At 52.6% G+C, this 19882-nt stretch overlaps 3 protein-coding genes across 6 annotated transcripts; all 3 read left to right on the plus strand.

The window, feature by feature from the left end:
* On the plus strand, positions 1 to 3927 carry LOC135586609 (alpha,alpha-trehalose-phosphate synthase [UDP-forming] 5-like). 3 transcript variants are annotated; one of them, XM_065183798.1, is made up of 5 exons: positions 1 to 424; positions 792 to 2951; positions 3047 to 3320; positions 3405 to 3489; positions 3583 to 3927. In XM_065183798.1, the coding sequence occupies exons 2-5, from the start codon at positions 964 to 966 to the stop codon at positions 3807 to 3809; spliced, it is 2574 nt and encodes an 857-aa protein (XP_065039870.1). In that variant the 5' UTR covers positions 1 to 424; positions 792 to 963; the 3' UTR covers positions 3810 to 3927. The 3 variants fall into 3 exon arrangements, with proteins under 3 accessions (XP_065039870.1, XP_065039868.1, XP_065039869.1); XM_065183796.1 differs by having other exon boundaries at positions 1 to 330; XM_065183797.1 differs by lacking the exon at positions 1 to 424 and adding an exon at positions 465 to 706.
* Positions 3928 to 5697: 1770 nt separating this feature from the next.
* Positions 5698 to 6528, plus strand: LOC103991808 (uncharacterized). The gene has a single exon (XM_009411352.2). The coding sequence runs from the start codon at positions 5698 to 5700 to the stop codon at positions 6526 to 6528; it is 831 nt and encodes a 276-aa protein (XP_009409627.2).
* An 11641-nt stretch (positions 6529 to 18169) lies between these two features.
* On the plus strand, positions 18170 to 19882 carry LOC135675076 (transcription factor MYB93-like). 2 transcript variants are annotated; one of them, XM_065185344.1, is made up of 4 exons: positions 18189 to 18442; positions 18497 to 18808; positions 18894 to 19526; positions 19623 to 19882. In XM_065185344.1, exons 1-4 carry the CDS (start codon positions 18414 to 18416, stop codon positions 19648 to 19650), a joined length of 1002 nt encoding a protein of 333 aa, XP_065041416.1. In that variant the 5' UTR covers positions 18189 to 18413; the 3' UTR covers positions 19651 to 19882. The 2 variants fall into 2 exon arrangements, with proteins under 2 accessions (XP_065041415.1, XP_065041416.1); XM_065185343.1 differs by having other exon boundaries at positions 18170 to 18808.

A 19882-nucleotide genomic window follows, 5' to 3' on the forward strand; every position in this document is an offset into this window, starting at 1 on the left:
ACGAACTAAACATCGATCGATTCAGGGCATGAGGACACGTCAACGTGATCGACGAGTTCTCCGAGGCGCGCGCTCTCTCTCTCTCTCTCTCTCTCTCTCTTCGTATGTTGTTTCACTGTGGTGACTGCAAGCTGGAACCTCAGTGCTGCCGGTGCCCACTGACGCCACTATGAAAGGTGGTGAATGAGAGGGAATCGCTCGCTTTTCCTCGGTTTCCATCTGTGACGGCCCCAAAAGCCCGAGAGGGAGAAGGTTGCCTTTCCCCTCTCTTACCTCGGCGACGCTTTGCTTCTCTCTCTGGTGATTTTTCAATTCCGTCGGGCCAAAAAGGTTCATCTCTTCTCTCCGTGACGTGAATTACACCGAATCTTTTACCCTTCTTTCGGTTCCTCTGCACTTTCGGTTCTAAATATTCTCAAAACAGGTTAGAGGTCTGCTGTATCTGTCTTCTGTGTTCTTCTAATCAGTGGCTGATTTCCTCCTCTATCTTGAACCATCTCTTTGTCGTTTGTTTTTGATTGTTTGATGGGTGTCCACCGGGACATCTGTAGATAGGCTATAATCTGTGCTGCTAAAGTCTACCATTTTACCTGCTTTTTAGGGCTGTCGTTGGCAAAAAGATTCTCTGTGGATTTACTGTTTGTGCTAGCAATTTGATCCGCAATGCAATCATCCTTAGCATGCCTGTGACGATGTTCTTTATCATGTTTGTGGTGTTGCTGTTTCATGATGTCTTTCAGATTGTTATTAGAACTCCATGGTTTTGAGTCTTTTGTTTTGTGCATCTGCAGGTTCGCGTTAGAGTGAGTTAGGCCTAAAATCCAGCTGAAACATAACATAGATTTCAGCAAGAATTCCTGCCGTCAGTGTGGTATATGATCTTTGACCGATCTGTCGTCTCTTAGGATCTGCAAAGCCAGTGTGTAAAATCTTTCCAAGTCTTCCAATACTCTGTTCGGCATAATGGTTTCGAGATCGTACTCAAACCTTCTGGACCTTGCGTCCGGCGAGTTCCCCGCATTTGGCCGGACTGGCAAGAAGCTCCCTAGAGTGATGACTGTCGCCGGGATCATCTCCGATCTGGACGAGGAGAACACCAACAGTATGACGTCGGATGGCCCCTCTTCTGTCACTCAGGACCGGATGATCATAGTCGGCAATCAGCTGCCGATTCGCGCTCATCGAAGACCCGATGGCAAGGGCTGGAACTTCAGCTGGGACGAGGACTCGCTACTCCGGCAGCTCAAAGATGGTCTTGGGGAGGACGTGGAAGTCGTATATATCGGTTGCTTGAGGGAAGAGATAGATCCCGCAGAACAGGATGATGTTTCCCAGACGTTGCTCGAGACGTTTAGGTGCGTCCCGACGTTCCTCGCGCCCGATCTCTTCTCCAAGTTCTACCATGGGTTCTGCAAGCAGCATCTGTGGCCCCTGTTCCACTACATGCTCCCCCTGTCGCCGGACCTCGGCGGGCGTTTCGATCGGGTTCTTTGGCAAGCTTATGTTTCGGTGAACAAGATATTTGCGGACAAGATCATGGAGGTGATAAATCCGGATGATGATTTCGTGTGGGTGCATGATTACCATCTTATGGTGTTGCCGACCTTCCTGAGGAAGAGGTTTAACAGGGTGAAGCTTGGGTTCTTTCTTCATAGCCCGTTTCCCTCTTCCGAGATTTACAGAACGCTTCCTGTGAGAGATGAACTCCTCAGAGCTCTCCTGAACGCCGATCTCATTGGCTTTCATACCTTCGATTATGCCAGACACTTCCTTTCTTGCTGTGGTAGAATGCTTGGCCTCGCCTATGAATCGAAAAGGGGCTACATTGGGCTCGAGTACTACGGCCGCACTGTCAGTATCAAAATCCTTCCGGTAGGGATTCACACCGGTCAGCTCCAGTCGGTTCTACGGCTTCCAGAAACCGAAGCTAGAGTATCTGAGCTCAGGGATCAACTCAAGGAACGAATCGTGTTGCTTGGAGTGGACGACATGGACATATTCAAAGGAATAAGCTTAAAGCTTTTGGCCACGGAGCAATTGCTTGTGCAGCACCCGGAGTGGAGGGAGAAGGTGGTGTTGGTGCAGATTGCCAATCCCGCAAGAGGCCGAGGCAAAGATGTGCAAGATGTGCAATCGGAGATGCATACCACCGCTGAAAGGATAAATGAGAGATTCGGAAGGCCAGGCTACAAACCTGTCATCTTGATCGATCACCCACTTCAGTTCTACGAGAGGATTGCGTTTTATGTAATCGCCGAGTGTTGTCTGGTCACGGCAGTGAGGGATGGGATGAATCTGATACCCTACGAGTATGTGATTTGCCGGCAAGGTACGGAGAGATTGGATGAGATACTGCAGCTCGGTCCATCGGTGCCGAAGAGGAGCATGCTGGTTGTCTCTGAATTCATCGGCTGTTCTCCATCCCTCAGCGGAGCCATTCGTGTCAATCCATGGAACATAGATTCCGTGGCTGAGGCAATGGACACAGCTTTGGTAATTCAGGAGTCGGAGAAACAATTACGCCACGAGAAGCATTACAAGTACGTGATCACCCACGACGTTGGGTATTGGGCAAACAGCTTTTTGCAAGATCTGCAGAGGGCTTGCCGAGACCACACGATGAGGAGGTGCTGGGGGATTGGTTTTGGCTTAGGCTTCAGGGTCATTGCGCTAGATTACACTTTCAGGAAGCTGTCCGTAGATCACATTGTGTCTGCTTACCGAAGGACCAAAAGCCGAGCCATTCTTTTGGATTACGATGGTACCATAATGCCTCAGACGTCGATCAACAAGACCCCGACCCCTGAGGCCATCAGTACATTGAAGAGCTTGTGCGATGATCCCAGGAATGTGGTGTTTCTTGTTAGTGGAAGAGACAAGATCACTCTGAGCGAGTGGTTTTCTTCTTGCGACAAGCTAGTAATTGCAGCCGAGCATGGCTACTTCCTGAGGTAGAACATACATTGTCTGGATCGTTGGACATCTTTAGAGTCGTAGTTGGAGTCTGCATTACCGGCTTCACTTATATAGTTCGATCTGTTTTCAGGGAGAAGTCTGATGCAGAATGGGAAACATGCGTTTCGGTGGCCGACTTCGACTGGAAGCAGATGGCAGAGCCGATCATGCAGTTATACACTGAAGCCACTGATGGTTCGTCCATAGAGACCAGGGAAAGTGCACTAGTCTGGCACTACCAGTATGCTGATCCGGATTTCGGGTCATGCCAAGCCAAAGAACTCCTCGACCATCTAGAGAGCGTCCTCACGAACGAGCCGGTGTCCGTGAAGAGTGGCCAACACATCGTAGAAGTCAAGCCACAGGTCAATAAAAAACATTCCTTTGTGATACCCGCATACTTTCATCGACATCACTGTGTATCATCTAACCCAGCTCAAGATGTGCAGGGTGTGTCGAAGGGCGTGGTGGCCGAACGACTTCTGTCCACAGCAAGCCAGAAGGGCGTGCTTCCGGATTTTGTTCTTTGCATAGGTGATGATAGATCAGACGAGGATATGTTCCAAGTCTATCATGAGCGCCATGGCAGGACCTAATCTCTCCTTCCGGATTTTGTTCTTTGCATAGGTGATGATAGATCAGACGAGGATATGTTCGAAGTCATCATGAGCGCCACGGCCGGACCTAATCTCTCACCGGTTGCAGAAGTGTTTGCCTGCACGGTCGGGCAAAAGCCGAGCAAAGCAAAGTACTTCTTGGAGGATACTACTGAGATCGTCAGAATGTTGCAGGGCCTCGCGACGGCTTCAGACCAAATGGCTCGTGCTGCTGCATCTCAAACTCCGCCACAGTGAATCAAGCAATGCTGTTTTTGTTCCTCCTGTGTTTATGTATATATGTCCACGTCTGCTATAACATAAACTTGGTAGAACATTTGCGCTCTACTTTTGGGATTGGACTGCTCCTTCTCGATTTCTTATTGTGTGCAAGTGCTCTATCTTTTCATGTGACCGACTGACTCACATATGATCAGTCGTTAATGCATCTGATGAGGATAATAATGACGACATGACGCGCTATGACGTCAGCCACGCTTGGACGACACTCTGCCCGAGGAAGAGGACAATAATGTCGACTCGATGTGCGCCGACGTCACCCGCTCTCAAACAACGACTTCATCGATACCTGGTCTCGCACGCTTGGCCGAGGCAGAGGAGGACGACGACCGAGGCTCGCCCATACCCTGCGGCAGTTCGGTTCTCCATGCAGAGCAAACGGCAATGTCAGACGCCATCAGAGGTACGATCCTACTCCTGTGGGCAGGCACATCAGGTAACACTAAACTTACCTATAAATACCCCCGAGTTCTAAACGAAAGGGGAGAGCACTTTTTCATACAAAAAATCCCCTCTGCATCCACTGACTTGATCGTTGGAGGGGTCGGGCCGAGCTTCTGACCCGACCTGTGTGCAGGTGCAAGAACGGGGTCGCCTCTTCCCGATGCTGCGCCAAAAGCTTTCCTCCCGACGTGACATCCCGACCGGACCGTCGTGATCGGCCACCGAGAGATCTCGAGGGACGCCGCGCGAGATCCCCGTCATTCGGACCCCCAACCAAGCTGCGTCGGCCCCGAGGCCACGACATAAAGCTGTTTACGCTAACAGATTGGTGCTAGAAGGAGGGCATGTCTGAATGTCGAGCAATCAGCATATCCACTCTAACGAACCCGCGGCTGTTGGATTGCCCACGATCAGCACCCCGGGAGAAAATCCCCCGCGTGATGAATCTCGAGACGAATGCCCCGCCGCAACGTCAGAACGCTACTGGCGGTTGTTCAACGACCTGGGTTTATCGCCACTTGACGGTGCCCCCACCGGCCCGTCGCCAGTATCGCCCGAGGCCTTTCACGACTTCGCTCATCAAGTTTGAACTCTGACGGGCGTGGTGCAAACTATCATCCCGCTCGTCTCCCAACCAACGCTCCCGCATATGACTCGGCCTTTGCAACCGCAGGGGGCCCCGACCCGGACTCATGCACCACTTTCCGAGCTCCCCGCTTCGCCTCGGAACCGAATAGCCCAGCCCGGGAATCGAGAGGCGGAAGATACGGCGAGTCGCCCAGAGCCTGAGGCGCCATCTGCGGACTCGACGAACACCCTGCGAGCCCAGTTGCGCCTTGTTAGTCAACGACTCGACGAAGTACACCAGGAGATTCGCAGGTCAAAGGGAGAGCTCGGGGCGGACAGACACCAAGGGTCCCCGTTCGCACCCAAAATACAAGATCAAGCGATCCCACCGCACTTCCGGCTCCCTTCGCTGGACGCCTACGACGGCGCCACTGACCCAGCAGACCACGTGGCCGCTTTTCGCGCTCAGATAGCGCTATATGGGACTTCTGACGCCTTGATGTGCAGGGCGTTTCCGACGATGTTGAGGGGGCCAGCCCGCGCGTGGTACAGCAGCCTGAAGACCGGGACCATCACTTCCTTCGATCAGCTCGCTAGAGACTTCGAGCTCAACTTCCTGGCCTACGCTCGACCAAAGCCGTCCGTGGCGTTGCTCCTCGGACTCAACCAAAGGGAGGACGAGCCCCTCTCCCATTTCGTGAATTGTTTTACGACGCAAATCCGAGGGCTCTCGGACGCTCACCCCTCTCTGTTGATGTAGGCATTCATGATAGGCCTGCGGCCTTCCAGGTTCTTTTGGTCTCTTGTGGAGCGACCCCCCACGACGGTACCCGAGATGTTCCAGCGAGCAAGTCGGTTCATCGCCGCAGAGACATGGATGGCCGGGAGGCGCGAAGAGCACAAGAGAGTCAAGCCAGAGCCGCCCTGGCAGCAGCAATCCGTTGCATCACGGCATAGGTTGGACAGATCCGACCCGCTGGCACCGAGGCCCCCTCTCCCCGCCTTGAGCTCGTCCCAAACAGAAATATTTCTCCACATAAGGGAGAAGGGACTGCTCAAAGATCCATATCCGATGAGGAGTTCACGAGAGCTTGCAGACCGATCAAAGTACTGTCGCTTTCACCGGCAGCACGGGCATGACACTGAAAAGTGTCGGGAGTTGAAAAGGCAGATCGAGGAGCTTATTCACAGAGGGCATCTCGGTCAGTACCTTCGGTCGGACAAGGAACTTTCACCGCGCCCGGAGGGTCCCATCGAGCGACACATCGACGTGATAGCTGGCGGTCCCGCATCTGGCGGGGATTCCATGACCGGAAGAAAGGCATACGCCCGAGCCGCCCCGGCCGAAGCTCCCAAGCACGGGCCCGAGCTTGAGGTCGCTTTCCCGGCCATAGCATCCGAACAATCCAAGCATGACGATGCGCTCGTGATATCGGCCAGGATTGCCAATGCGCAAGTAAGAAGGATCATGGTCGATATCGGGAGCTCGGCCGACATACTCTACTTCGATGCCTTCCAAAAGCTCGGCTTGTCCAGAGACAACATGAAGCCTATGTGCTCGGCGCTCACCGGATTCACCGGTGACTCGATCTCACCGCTAGGGGCAATCACTTTACCCTTGACCCTGGGAGCTCCGATTCCCAAAGAGATGTTCGTCGTCATGTGAAGATTGGTGCGTAAAATCCGCGAAACTCAAAACTGCGTATAGAGTAGGTTGTGTTACCTAGGGAGATCGTATATCCCTGTTTCCTTGCAGATCTTTAGGAGAGGGTGAAGGAGGTCAAGCGTCCTCCTCTCTAGCGGTGATCCACACAGCAGGGTTGCGACGACGCTCCTCAAAACTCCAGGCCTTCTCTAAGGTAGAGAGGGAGAGGAGAATAGGAAAGGCAAGCAAAGGCTCTAGCCTATGAGGCTCTGAATCCCTCCTATTTATAGAGGTCCCCTATCAAACCCTAATGGGTCCTCCCCTAGTGGGTATTGGATCTGCATCCAATAAGACAAGGACTCCGTCGGATATCTCATATCAGAACCTCTACTCATCGCAATACCTACCATATGTGTGTGACCCTCTAGGCCCAATATCGAGCTGGCCGTGAGTCATACCTGTTAGAACTCCTTCTAACTCAGTGAATTATTATCTCTGTAATAATTCACTCGACTCATCGACTACGGATGTACTAGGCCACTACGCCGTAGTCCCCAAACGATACAGGGGAATCCAATCCATTGGACCTGTCTGTCCTCAGTTACCGTGTACCTATAATCCCTCATCCATCTAATATCCCAGAGACCGTATATCGAGCATGGTGTTGTCAGACCCATACGGTTTCTACTCGAGTCTCGCTCTAATCGGATTCTCCCGGAGAACTCTTTCTCTCTCAACCCGAATGACCCTGGCCAGGGATTTGTCTAAGCAAGAACACATGGGATATTCCTCTCATGACGCCGAGAGTGGATGATCCTCTATTGACACTCAATAGCCCTCGTAAGGTCGACTACCACTCCCAATGACCAGCTGTACTAGATCTGGGACAGCCAAACCTATAAGTCTAGTATCAAAGAGTGGAGCACTCATACAGGACATCCTTGGTGTCTCAAGTCTAAGGACCAGATACACCACTAGGACTACGGAATCACTGTCTGACAATCAGGCATCATCAACCATCCAGCATTCCGTAAGCGGATCAATCAATGAACTTATTCTCCAATGAGCACCTGTACTGTATCCCTAGTGTCCCTACACGAGCAGCTGTGAGACCAACTACATCCATCATATGGACGGGTATACAGCACACCAGTCTGTCCAGTTATCACGATATCCCTCTCGAGTAACCTATGACCGGGATTATTTAGGATATGTATTTAAAGGTGAATCGATCTCATTATCGTGATCTCATCACGATCCGATTCCCATTGCACAAATCCAAGGACATCACAATATATATATGCATTTATGCAATAGTTATAAAGTGATATACGCCAAAATATAATAAGCAAAAAGATTCTGTATCAAGTCACACGTGCCATCACTCACGTGATTGGCTTGCTGGGCACCTATGACTAGCACACCTTCTTAGTGGTTGACCTCTCTGCTGCATACAACGCTATTCTCGGCCGACCGACCCTCAACAAAATCAGAGCCATTGTCTCAACTTACTACCAAACTGTGAAGTTCCCGACCCACGCCGGGACCGGAGAGATCACGGGAAGCCCCCGAGAATCCAGGTGCTGCTACCTGACCGTCGTCTCGTTACACAAGAGAGCAAGGGTCGAACCACCCTTGGCGGATCCTCGGGAGGCGAAGAAGCCAACCCCCCATCCTGAGCCGAGGGGGTCCACCATCGACTTGCCGCTGCTAGAGGGTCGGCCAAACCATACGGTCAAAATCGGGTCGGAGCTACCCGAGCAAGAACGAAAGCAGCTCGTCGGCTTCCTACAGGAAAACGCCAACATCTTCGCCTGGTCGCCATCTGACATGACGAGCGTCGACCCGGAAGTCGCACAACATCACCTCAATATTTCACCCGACGCTTGCCCGGTAAAGCAAAAACCCAGACGGTAGGCCCCTGATCGGTAGCTCGCCATACGAGAAGAAGTGGATCGACTTTTAGCGGCAAGCTTCATAAAAGAAGCCAGATACCTACAATGACTATCCAATGTAGTCCTCGTTAAGAAACCCAATTGAAGCTGGAGGATGTGCGTTGAATACACCAGCCTTAACAATGCATGCCCTAAAGATTGCTACCCCCTCCCAAAGGTCGACCAGCTGGTCGACGCAACGGCTGGACGCGCCCGCCTCTCATTTATGGACGCCTTCTCGGGATATAATCAGATCAGAATGGCGCCCGAGGACCAAGATTATACAGCCTTTCTCACCAACCAAGGGGTATACTTTTATAAGGTCATGCCTTTCAGATTGAAAAACGCTGGGGCAACGTACCAGAGAACAGTGAACAAGATGTTCGCCCACTAGATTGGGCGAAACATGGAAGTTTACATAGACGACATGATTGTAAAAAGCCAAGAGGCGGGAGCTCACCTTGCCGAGACATTCGCCATGCTGCGCAAATTCGGCATGCGACTCAACCCCACGAAGTGTGCCTTCAGCGTCACCTCAGGAAAGTTCCTCAGGTTTATCATACACGAAAGAGGAATCGACCCCAACCCGGAGAAGGTCCAGGCAGTCGTCAATATGCAGTCACCTCGGACAATCAAGGACCTGCAACGCCTTAACGGGAGACTTGTCGCCATGTCTCGTTTCCTTGCCCGATCGGGTGATCGCTGCCTCCCCTTCTTCAGGGCGCTGAAGAACTCGAAGAATTTTCAATGGATGACCGAATGCGAGGAAGCCTTCAAACAAATGAAGCAACACTTGGCCAGCCTCCCCTAACTTGCCTCAGTCTCTCCCGGGGAAAAGCTAGGCCTCTACCTGGCTGCCTCCCAGCACGTAGTCAGTTCCGTTCTGGTCAAAGAAAGCTTCAGCGAACAGCTTCCGATCTACTATGTCAACCACATCCTGAACAGGCCCGAGGAACGATACCCACCGATTGAGAAACTAGCACTCGCGCTCGTGCTGTCAGCCCGGAAGCTACGCCCCTACTTCTAGGCTCACCCGGTGGAGGTCATCACCGACCAACCACTTCGACAGATCTTGTCTAAATTTGATGTTGCAGGATGTCTTCTCAAATGAGCGGTAGAGCTCGGCGAGCATGACGTACAATACGTGCTTAGGACCGCTATCAAAGCCCAGTCCGTGGCCGACTTCATCGCAGAATTAACCCAGATCGAGGACTGGATCCCGAGCAACCTCCCGAAGCATGGGTCCTGCACGTTGATGGATCGGCCAACTCAAAGGGCGCCGGTGCGGGGCTGGTGCTATTAGCTCTCGACGGGCGGTTGTTCGAGCGTTCCCTCTGCTTCGAGTTCCAAGCCACTAACAACGAGGCAGAATATGAGGTGCTCCTAGCAGGACTCAGGTTGGCCCTCGAAATGCAGGTGGTCGCCATACACATCATCACCGACTCACAACTGGTGGCCGAGCAACTCAGCGGGGGATATGAGGCTTGGGACCCGATCATGGCGAAGTACCTAGCACAGGTAAAGAACCTGACTGCCAAGTTCCCTCATTTTACATTATCTAATGTCCCGAGGGAAGAGAACGAGCGAGTCGACGTGCTAGCCAAGCTGGCGTCAAAGCCAGCCCCCGAAGCCCGGCCCGAGGTTGAGGAGCTCCCTACCTGTACCATCGAAATCACAGCTACGGCCTCGATGGGTACAAGAGTTGCTACGCTTCAAGCGGCACGGGACCCTTCCTCCCGACGAGGCTACGGCTCGGCGCCTGCGTTGTACGCATGCGTGGTACACCGAGGTGAGTGAACGACTTTATAAGCGGTCCTTCACATACCCCCTCCTACGGTGCTTGGAGGGACGCAAAGGCTTATGTGCAGCGGTGCAGTTCATGCCAAGAACACGCCCGCACGCCCCGACAGCCCGCTGTCCCGCTCACCCCCATCGATTACGCATGGTCGTTCGCACAATGGGGTTTGGACCTGCTCGGACCTTTCCCGCCAGCCTCGGGACAGCGGAAGTACATCGTCGTGGGAGTGGATTATTTCACAAAGTGGGTCGAGGCCGAACCACTAGCAACAATCACAGAGCGGCAAATGGAAAAGTTCGTGTGGAGGAACCTGGTAACTCGGTTTGGTTTGCCCAAATCCATCATTACAGACAATGGGCCTCAGTTCGACGGTAGAAGTTTCCGGGAGTTCTGCGCGAGCCACGGAATCCAACTAAGGTTCAGCTCGGTAGCTTACCCTCAGACGAACGGGCTAGCAGAGGTAACTAATCGGTCCATTCTAGACGGGCTCAAAAGAAGAGTGTCCGCAGCCCGATCGGCTTGGACGGACGAACTCCCGAGCGTCTTATGGTCGTTACGCACCACCCCCAAAACCGCGACTGGAGAGTCCCCCTACAGTCTCGCGTTCGGAACTGAAGCTGTCTTACTACCCGAGGTAGCTATTCCCACCCTTCGGACAAGAAACTATGACGAGAAAAGTGCGAACGAAAGACTTCGAGCCGGCCTCGACATGCTCGAGGAGCGACATGCCGACGCACACTTGAAGGCCCTCTCTTACAAAAGAGCTATCGTGAGGGTCTACAACCGGAAGGTACGACCCCGACCAGTTAAGTTAAACGACCTGGTCCTATGCAAAACCGAAGTCAGCGACCTGACCTAAGCGAGGGGGAAGCTAGCCCCCAAATGGGAGGGACCTTATCGGGTCGTTGAGGTAATCCGACCGGGTACATACCGGCTCACGACAATGGATGGTTCTCCTTTGTCGAGAACATGGAACGTCTAGAACCTTAAGAAGTTTTTCGTCTAAGGAAGAAGAAGTTTTTCGTATAAAGAAGAAGAAGTTTTTCGTCTAAGGAAGAAAAAGTTTTTCGTCCGAGGAAGAAGAAGCTTTTCGCTTAAGGGAAGAAGAAGAAGCTGGGCAAACACACGAGAGAACAAAAACTTTCTTTTATTTAAAAAACTAAGATTACAGGACTCGACCTTGACTTATAGGACTCGACCCCGACTTACAAGATCCGACCCCGACTTACAAAAACATACAGGACTCCTCTTTATTACAGTGGGACGTCCAGGCGGTCGTCAAAGGGGACGTCCTCGGGCATATCTACCTCCATATCCTCGGGGTGGGGAGTGAAGGGGTCCTCCTCCACCTCAAGGCCGGGGTGACGAGTGTGGAAACGGGACGTGGCGATTCGGTACCCATATTCAAAGGACACTCGCCCCGTCCGTGTTAGCCCGAGTTCGAACCCCTCGGACTTCTTATACGCCTCGAGGAGCTCCTTATCCTTGACGGGTCGGAGACGGGCCTCCTCCGCCAGCGCTTCCGAGGCCGCCCTCGTTTTGGCCTTCGCCTCCTCCAGCTTCTTGCTGAGGGCGCTCGCCTCCGTCTTCGACAGACGGAGCTCGGTCCGCTCCACCCTTATTGTTTTTTGGAGCTCCTCGTTTGATTTCTTAGAGGCCTCGAGCTCTAACCTGAGGTGAGCCTCTTCCGCCTCAGAGTCCGCCGCGCGCTTCTCGACGGCCGCCAGAGCCTCCGGGCCGGCCCCGGCTTGGGCGTCCTCGACCTGGCGGTGGAGCTCGGCGTTGCGGCTAATAAGGCCCCTGATGACCCGGCCGGCGTCACGCACCCTGTCCATCAGGGTCGTCGCGTAATGAAGCCCCTGCAAAAAGAAAGACGGATCAAGAAGGTCAGCAACAGACAAACGATCCCGAACGGGAAGAGAAGAGGAGTACTTACCCAGGTCAAAGATTGGGTGGACTTGCTGAGCAGAGCCTCCGAGGGCAAGGTGTACAAATCCCGAGCCATGTCGGGATGAAGTGCGCCTCGAAGGAATGCTACGGAGGAGTCCCCTCCGGCCCACACCCTGTCCCCCCGGGACAGGCCTCCCCAGCGGGCTACCAGGGGGTCGCTAGCCTCCTCGATCAGGATTTCGCCCACCAGTCGCATTAGGAACGACTCCTCATCCCTGGCTGGCAGTCGGCACAGGTCACGAACGGAGGGAGGGCGCGGACCCTTCCCAGCCACCCGCCGACTAGGCTCGGCCTCGCCCCGACGGGGGCCCGCCTCAGCCCCCTTTGAAGGTGCCGCCTTCGCCTTCTTCCGAGGGCGCCCGACCTCGACCTCCAGTGGGGCGGCCTTCGTGCCGGGCTGTAGGTCGGCCAGCAGTGCTGGGGGAGGAGCTTACGACGCCTTGCCCCCCAAGAGCGACCGGAGGTTCACCATTTCTACAAGAGACAAGAAGAGTATTAATATCAGGGATGAACCGCGCAAATACCCGAACCAAACGTCACTAACGTACCTAGAGGCATCGGGCTGAGACCCGCCTCGACCAGCCATTGCTCGGTCATGTTCCGGAGGGCCTAGGACCTAGGGAGAATCTCTTTGAGCCTCCCCAGATGTTGGCGCTCTACTTCGCCCAAAAGTGGGGTGGTGTTGTCGATCGCCCTCGCAGACCATCGAACCCCGAAACCCCAGTCCTGTGCACGGCAAATGTAAAAAAACATCTCCTTCCACCCTTTATTATTAGAAGGGCCCCCCTCGACTCGAAAACCCGTCCATGCAAATAGGAAGTAACCCCCCAAACCCTTGGAGAGGCGATAACAAGAGACAAAGAGGTTGAGGGTGGGGGTGATATTGGCATAGTGGCATTCCCCCAGGAACACCACTAGGTAGCGCCAGGAGTTCGGCGCCACATGAGACGGTGAAATCCGCCAGAAAGATATGCAGGACACAATGAGGGGATGAAGGGGAAAACGCAGACCCGCCTCTAGGGCGTCTAAGTTCAACGCGAAACCCTTCTGAACCGGATCATACGCCCGTTGTCCCCGTTCAGGAGCACTAAGGATGTGGTCCTCCGGGATACTATAGTGCTCCCGGAGTCCCCCCAGTAAAGACCCACTCACGATGGAGTCATTATCGTGCGGCCACATCAAGGCCTCTAGGGCCCGCGCCGCCTCCCCATCAGAGGATTCCACGGGGGACGTCGGAGGACTTCCCCCCAGCTACGTGGGAAGAGGAAGAAGGAGAGGAGGAAGAGGGTGACATCTTAACTGACCTCAACAGGAAGGCGCTACGGGGAAAGGGAAGACGATGCAGGAGACGAGGAAGAAGACTGGAAAGGGGACGACAAGACCTGAAGAGGGAGACTCAGCAGCGAAAGATAAAAGCGAAGCCGGGCGTTCGCTATTTAAGGGAGATATCCTGCCAGAACCAGCGTCCCTTTGCCTCCCGAGAATGGGCGGTTTTGCCAAAAGACGCCCCGCCTTAATGAAAGCCTGACGTGTCAAATCCGCTGAAGCGGCAACGCCCTAACGCCCGAAAGCATGCTGTCACGGACTTAGCTGGTTTTGCCTAAGTCGTGCGGCACTCCTGCGTATCCGTCCGCAAAGGTCAGCCTCCCCGAAGCCTCCCATTGTCCCTTAGGACCAACAAAAGAGAGAACGGGCTAGAGTGAACGCCTCAATCGGGATCCACAAGCAAACATCTCCGAAAAACACTTCATAGACAATGCAAATTACAAAGAGACTTTACAAGCTCTGAACAGTGGTACAACAAAGGGTAAAATGGTCCATTACAGATAAAAAAATCTCTCGCACATGTCCACATGATAACCTTTATTTACAAGCCTAAAGAGGCCACCAACCCAACTAAAATGGGATTATCAAGCCTTCGGCCGGCCCTCTACATCCTGTACAAGGCATGAACATGCCAAAAGACACGGACATACATAAGCATTACATCAAACATCCTGTTTCGAAGTTTGTCCGTGACAATGCGGCGAAAGCAACCAGCTTCCCCCCCCCCCCCCCCCTCCCCGAGAAAAGAAGTCAAATACGACAGTTTTCGACCCCCGCTGCTGCTAAGTTGGCAAGGAGGGAAAATAGCATAAGCAGCTTCTCGGGCCAGCCAGCCTGTATCATGCTCCTCGGCCGTGTGTTGCTCGAGACCACACCTGCGCGGCCCGCCTGCGTCGTGCTCCTCGGCCGCATGATTGCCCGAGACCACACCTGCGCGGCCAGCCCGCCTGCATCGTGCTCCTCGGCTCTATGCTTCCCGAAATCACACCTGCGCGGCTTGCCTGCCTGCATTGTGCTCCTTGGCTCCATGCCCCCCGAGACACGCCCGCGTGGCCAGCCCGCCTGCGTCGTGCTCCTCGGCTCCATGCTCCCCGAGACACACCTGCGCGGCCTGCCCGCCTGCGTCGTGCTCCTCAGCTCCATGCCCCCGAGACTACACCTGCGCGGCCAGCCCGCCTGTGTCGTGCTCCTCAACCGCGTGTTGCCCAAGACCACACCTGCGCTGCCGGCTCGCTTGCATCGTGCTCCTCGGCCGCATGATTGCCCGAGACCACACCTGTGCGGCCAGCCCGCCTGCGTCGTGCTCCTCGGCTCCATGCCCCCCGAGACCACACTTGCACGACCCGCCTGTGTCATGCTCCTCGGCCGCATGTTGCCTGAGACCACACCTGCGCGGCCCGCCTGCGTCGTGCTCCTCGGCTCTATGCTTCCCGAGATCACACCTGCGCGGCCTGCCCGCCTGCGTCGTGCTCCTCGGCTCCATGCCCCCCGATACACGCCCGCGCGGCCAGCCCGCCTGCGTCGTGCTCCTCGGCCCCATGCTCCCCGAGACACACCTGCGTGGCCAGCCCGCTTGCGTCGTGCTCCTCGGCCATGTGTTGCCCGAGACCACACCTGCACGGTCAGCCCGCTTGCGTCGTGCTCCTCGGCTCCATGCCCCCGAGGCCACACCTACGCGGCCAGCCCGCCTGCGTCGTGCTCCTCGGCTCCATGCTCCCTGAGACCACCTCCTCGGCGCGTCCCATGCGCCCGAGGCATGCTCCTCGGTCTCATGTTGCTCGAAGGCCACCTCGGCGCGGCCTGCCCACCCGAGACGTGCTCGACCTCATGTCGCTTGAGACTACCACGGTACTGGAGGCTGAAGCCATGCCTCGGACTCCCCCCTTTTTAACAACAACCGACGCATAGCTCCCTTCGGGGGGGGGGGGATATGATGAGGGTAATAATGGTGGTATGACGCGCCACGACGTCAGCCACGCTTGGACGATAATCTGCCCGAGGAAGAAGGCAATAATGCCGACTCGATGTGAGCCGACGTCACCCGCTCTCAAACAACGACTTCATCGATACCTGGTCCCGCACGCTTGGCCGAGGCAGAGGAGGACGACGACCGAGGCTCGCCCATACCCTGCGGCAATTCGGTTCTCCACGCAACGCCAATGGCAATGTCAGATGCCATCAGAGGTACGATCCTGCTCCTATGGGCAGGCACATCAAGTAATACTAAACTTACCTATAAATACCCCTGAGTTTTAAACGAAAGGGGAGAGCACTTCTTCATATAAAAAATCCTCTCCGTATCCACTGACTTGATCGTTGGAGGGGTCGGGCCGAGCTTCCGACCCGACCTGTGTGTAGGTGCAAGAACGGGGTCGCCTCTTCCCGGTGCTGCGCCAAAAGCTTTCCTCCCGACGCGACATCCCGACCGGACCGCCGTGATCGGCCACCGAGAGATCTCGAGGGACGCTGCATGAGATCCCCGTCATTCGGACCCACAACCAAATCGCGTCGGCCCCGAGGCCACGGCATAAAGCTGTTTACGCTAACAGCATCCGCAACATCTTAACATAGCGAGGTAGGTAGGTATATGTTGTGTTCATCACTGCAGCATCATAGACATTGGATGATCAAGCAAGTTCTTGCGAGTGTGTGCGTGAGTACATGAAGGAACTTCCTGATTGGTCTTGAGAGTGCCAAGTCGTCGTAGACGTCGCATCGTCATTTCAGATGCAGATGAGGATGGACTGACTTCCACGTTTTCCCCAAACGTCCTGAATACACAAGCATATAGCTTCATCCGATGGATGAAACTCGATAATATTTTCGGACACTTCCTTCTTTGTTTGCGAAGGTATGAGAGGTAAGTGAGAAGATTGATTTGATGTGATGAGACACTTCTTTTTTTATGGTCCTCAAATTCCTACTCCTCCATCCGGCGGTCACTTTTTTGGAGGACCAGTTTGATTGCTTGCCGGAGTGGAACTCACATGACATCTTAAAATTGTTCACTAGGTTTCTTTAGACAAAAAAAACAAGTCATAGATCGATGGAGAATATTATAACGGTGGCGATATGTGCAAGTAATGTCTTAAGACATTAAGATTACCGATATGTGCAATTAATAATCTTAATTAAAATTTAATTAATTTTTAATATATCTTATCAAATTATATAATTTAATAATTAATATATATATTTATTAAATTCTAATAAGTCAATCTTAATCTTGTCTACTGTCGATATGAAACTAATCATAATTGAATTATAATTAATAGATTTTTTTTTCCTTTGGGTGGTTGCAATATCATTAACGTAGTAAAGCAGTACAAGAAAACAAAGTTTTTTTTTCTCTTTCTATTTTTCATAAAATTATTATAATAATAATGATATTTAAGATGGACGATTAGATTTCAAGAAGGTTCTCTCATTATTATATAGGTAAGAATAAAAAATTTAGAAATAATTTCTTAATAGAATCTCAAAATAATATATCAAGATTACGACTCTCTTTTTATTGGTTAATAATCTTAATTAGAATTAAACTAAGTATTAATACGTCTTATCGAAAGACAGAGAAGAAGAAAGTGTTTAAGATGCAGCGGCTCTGCCTTTTCCTTCTCCTTCACGCTAGATTTTGCAGCTAAGGAAAGAACGGGGTAACACCTAAAGCTGGCAAAGCACGTTGGATTAAGGTTCCCATCAGCTGACATATGGGAAAGACGAGAGCGCTATATGCACTTGTCTCCATGTGGCAGATGCAGTGATCAATCATTCCAGTATGTGAAGTCATGCTCTGTCCAAGTTGTCCGGCTGATTAAGGGACACTCCAAACGCAGACTTGGACAAGCATAATAGATGGACATGGTGTGGCTTGCAGGCAACTCCATTGTCTGGCAAACTCTTGAATGGTTTTTACCCTTGTTGATGTTGCAGATGGAGCGAGGAAAATACCAGTCCTACATGCCCAAACCGTGACACCTCTCTTCGGTTAAATCATGCTTTATATCTAATGACGTAGTGGATGATATATAGATTAAGATGATTGCTCGGAGAGTAGGAGGTGTAAACCTGCGGAAGATGGCCACAAGAAGTGAGATGAGATCAGAAGGTACTGCAACTATTGGGTGGAGTTGAGAAAGTCAGCAGTGTTCTTATCCATGTACCATTTTACCAGGTTCATTACTTCGGAAGAACAAGTTCCTCCAAGGTTGGTGCCAAAGGCCACCAAACTTCACTTGCCTCTGAGATATGTGTAACCTGGTCTTCAGAATCCGTCCGTCTTTTTTGATATTAAGCCTTTGCCTCAATCGCATGAGTACCGGTAAGAATCACTAGCACAGATTAGTATCTGATCTCACAGATTGAAACAAAAAGGAAGGAAATTGCCTGTTGCAGTTTGTAGAAGAAAGGAGCAAGTGCAGTCATACAGCAGCGACAACAACAGTCGTAGTGATGATCGAAGAAGAAAGGGTGTGCATTAATCACTCAACAAAATGCTGTCAAGATCAGGTGTTATCGAGATGATTAGTTAGCAGGAATAAACCCTATCATACAGCATGTACGGAGAACTTCGTCGGACAAATAGCTATCGAATGGTTGAACCATCACCTCTTCTTTTATTGCTTGATGCAACCTAAACCTACTCTCTCATCGGTTTTCTTGCTTACGTGCACTCCCCTGAAACCCAGCCCCGAGGCCAAGGCTGCCTTCTGCCACAAGGGACCGGGATCCGATGCATCATCCTCTCTCTCTCTCTTTCTATCTCTCTACCTCTGGTCCTAACCAAATTGGTATCATGCAGATGTAGAATATGCACACCCTCGAAAACTTTCCTGGGAGCTGGGAGTCTCCCTACATTTAGAAAGAAGAAATATAGAACACTGCTGGGAGATAAAACCATGTCCGCTTGCGTTGACCGAGTGGTCGGGTAGTCAGACTACGTCCCCTATAAGAGCAGCACATGACCATCTCTCTTGCTCAGGTTTGTCTTCCATCTTCTCGGTCCCTTGATTGGGTCTTGCAGGGGAGACATGGGGAGGCCGCCTTGCTGCGATGAGATGGTCGTGAAGAAGGGGCCGTGGACGCCGGAGGAGGACAAGAAGCTGGTGGAGTACATCCAGCGGCATGGCCATGGGAGCTGGCGAAACTTGCCGAAGAATGCCGGGCTGAACCGGTGCGGCAAAAGCTGCCGACTCCGCTGGACCAACTACCTCCGTCCTGACGTCAAGAGGGGGAAGTTCTCCGAGGACGAGGAGCAGATCATCATTCACCTCCACTCCATCCTCGGAAACAAGTACGTGTTGATCAGCTTTCCTCGTCAACCCCAGTTGAGCTATCAACTTGTTTGTATCTGTTTTTATAGCAATGTATTCATGCAGGTGGTCTACCATTTCCAGGCGTCTACCAGGAAGGACAGACAATGAGATCAAGAACTACTGGAACACCCATCTCAAGAAGAAGCTCCTCCTTATGGGCGTCGACCCAGTCACCCATGCGCCCAGAACTGATCTCGACCTGCTCGCCCTCCTCCCTGTTCTTCTTGCTGCCGCCACCGGCCTTGGAAACTTGGGCAGCTCTTCGAACGATGCTCCTGGGCTTCAAGCAGATCCTGTGCACTTGGTCAGGCTCCGAGTGCTCCAGACGCTGATCCAAGCCACGACTGCTGGTCCCAGTATCGATGCCATGAATCCCTTGGGCGCAGCCTCCCTCGGCTGCGCCCAACCGAACCAGCAGCTCGTGGGACTTGCTCCTGACCTCTCGGCCGTGGCCAATCCCGGTGGTTCATCCTTCCAAACAGGGACGAAGACGGAGAGTTGCAGTGGAATTGCCGTACCAGTCGTGTTCAGCTCCTGTGCCGTTCCCACAGCTCGTTCCATCCACCCACCAATTTCGATTCCCCAAGAATCGGCACCGATGGACTCGCCTGCTTCGATCCCGTTCGAGGATTGGCACGGACTCAATCCAGGTGAATCTAACGCTGACGACATGATCTGCTGGAAAGATATTATAGAGTAAGCAATTTACTTCCCATTTTACTCGATTTCGAAGAACACTCGGCCAATGAACGCCACTGAAAAATCTGCTTCTTTATGAACTTTACGATGCAGCCAAATATGTTGGACAGGACAATCATAGATCAAGAGTGACGATCACAGGCGTCAATTTTCTGCGCTGCGCTTCAGTCATCTGTCGATCTGCTGATTGTTCTTTACGAATAGAATCTATCTATTTCGACGCACAACAACACACACGGAGAGAGAATGTACGAGAGGTTGGTCACACATTGTTCTCACTGTCTGTAGCATATGATTTGTGTCATAAATCTTCTAGTTTTCTTGGAATTAAAGAGTTGTGCATTCAGCTTTCC

This window comes from Musa acuminata, chromosome BXJ1-5 (assembly GCF_036884655.1).
Source record: "Musa acuminata AAA Group cultivar baxijiao chromosome BXJ1-5, Cavendish_Baxijiao_AAA, whole genome shotgun sequence".
Taxonomy (NCBI): domain Eukaryota; kingdom Viridiplantae; phylum Streptophyta; class Magnoliopsida; order Zingiberales; family Musaceae; genus Musa; species Musa acuminata.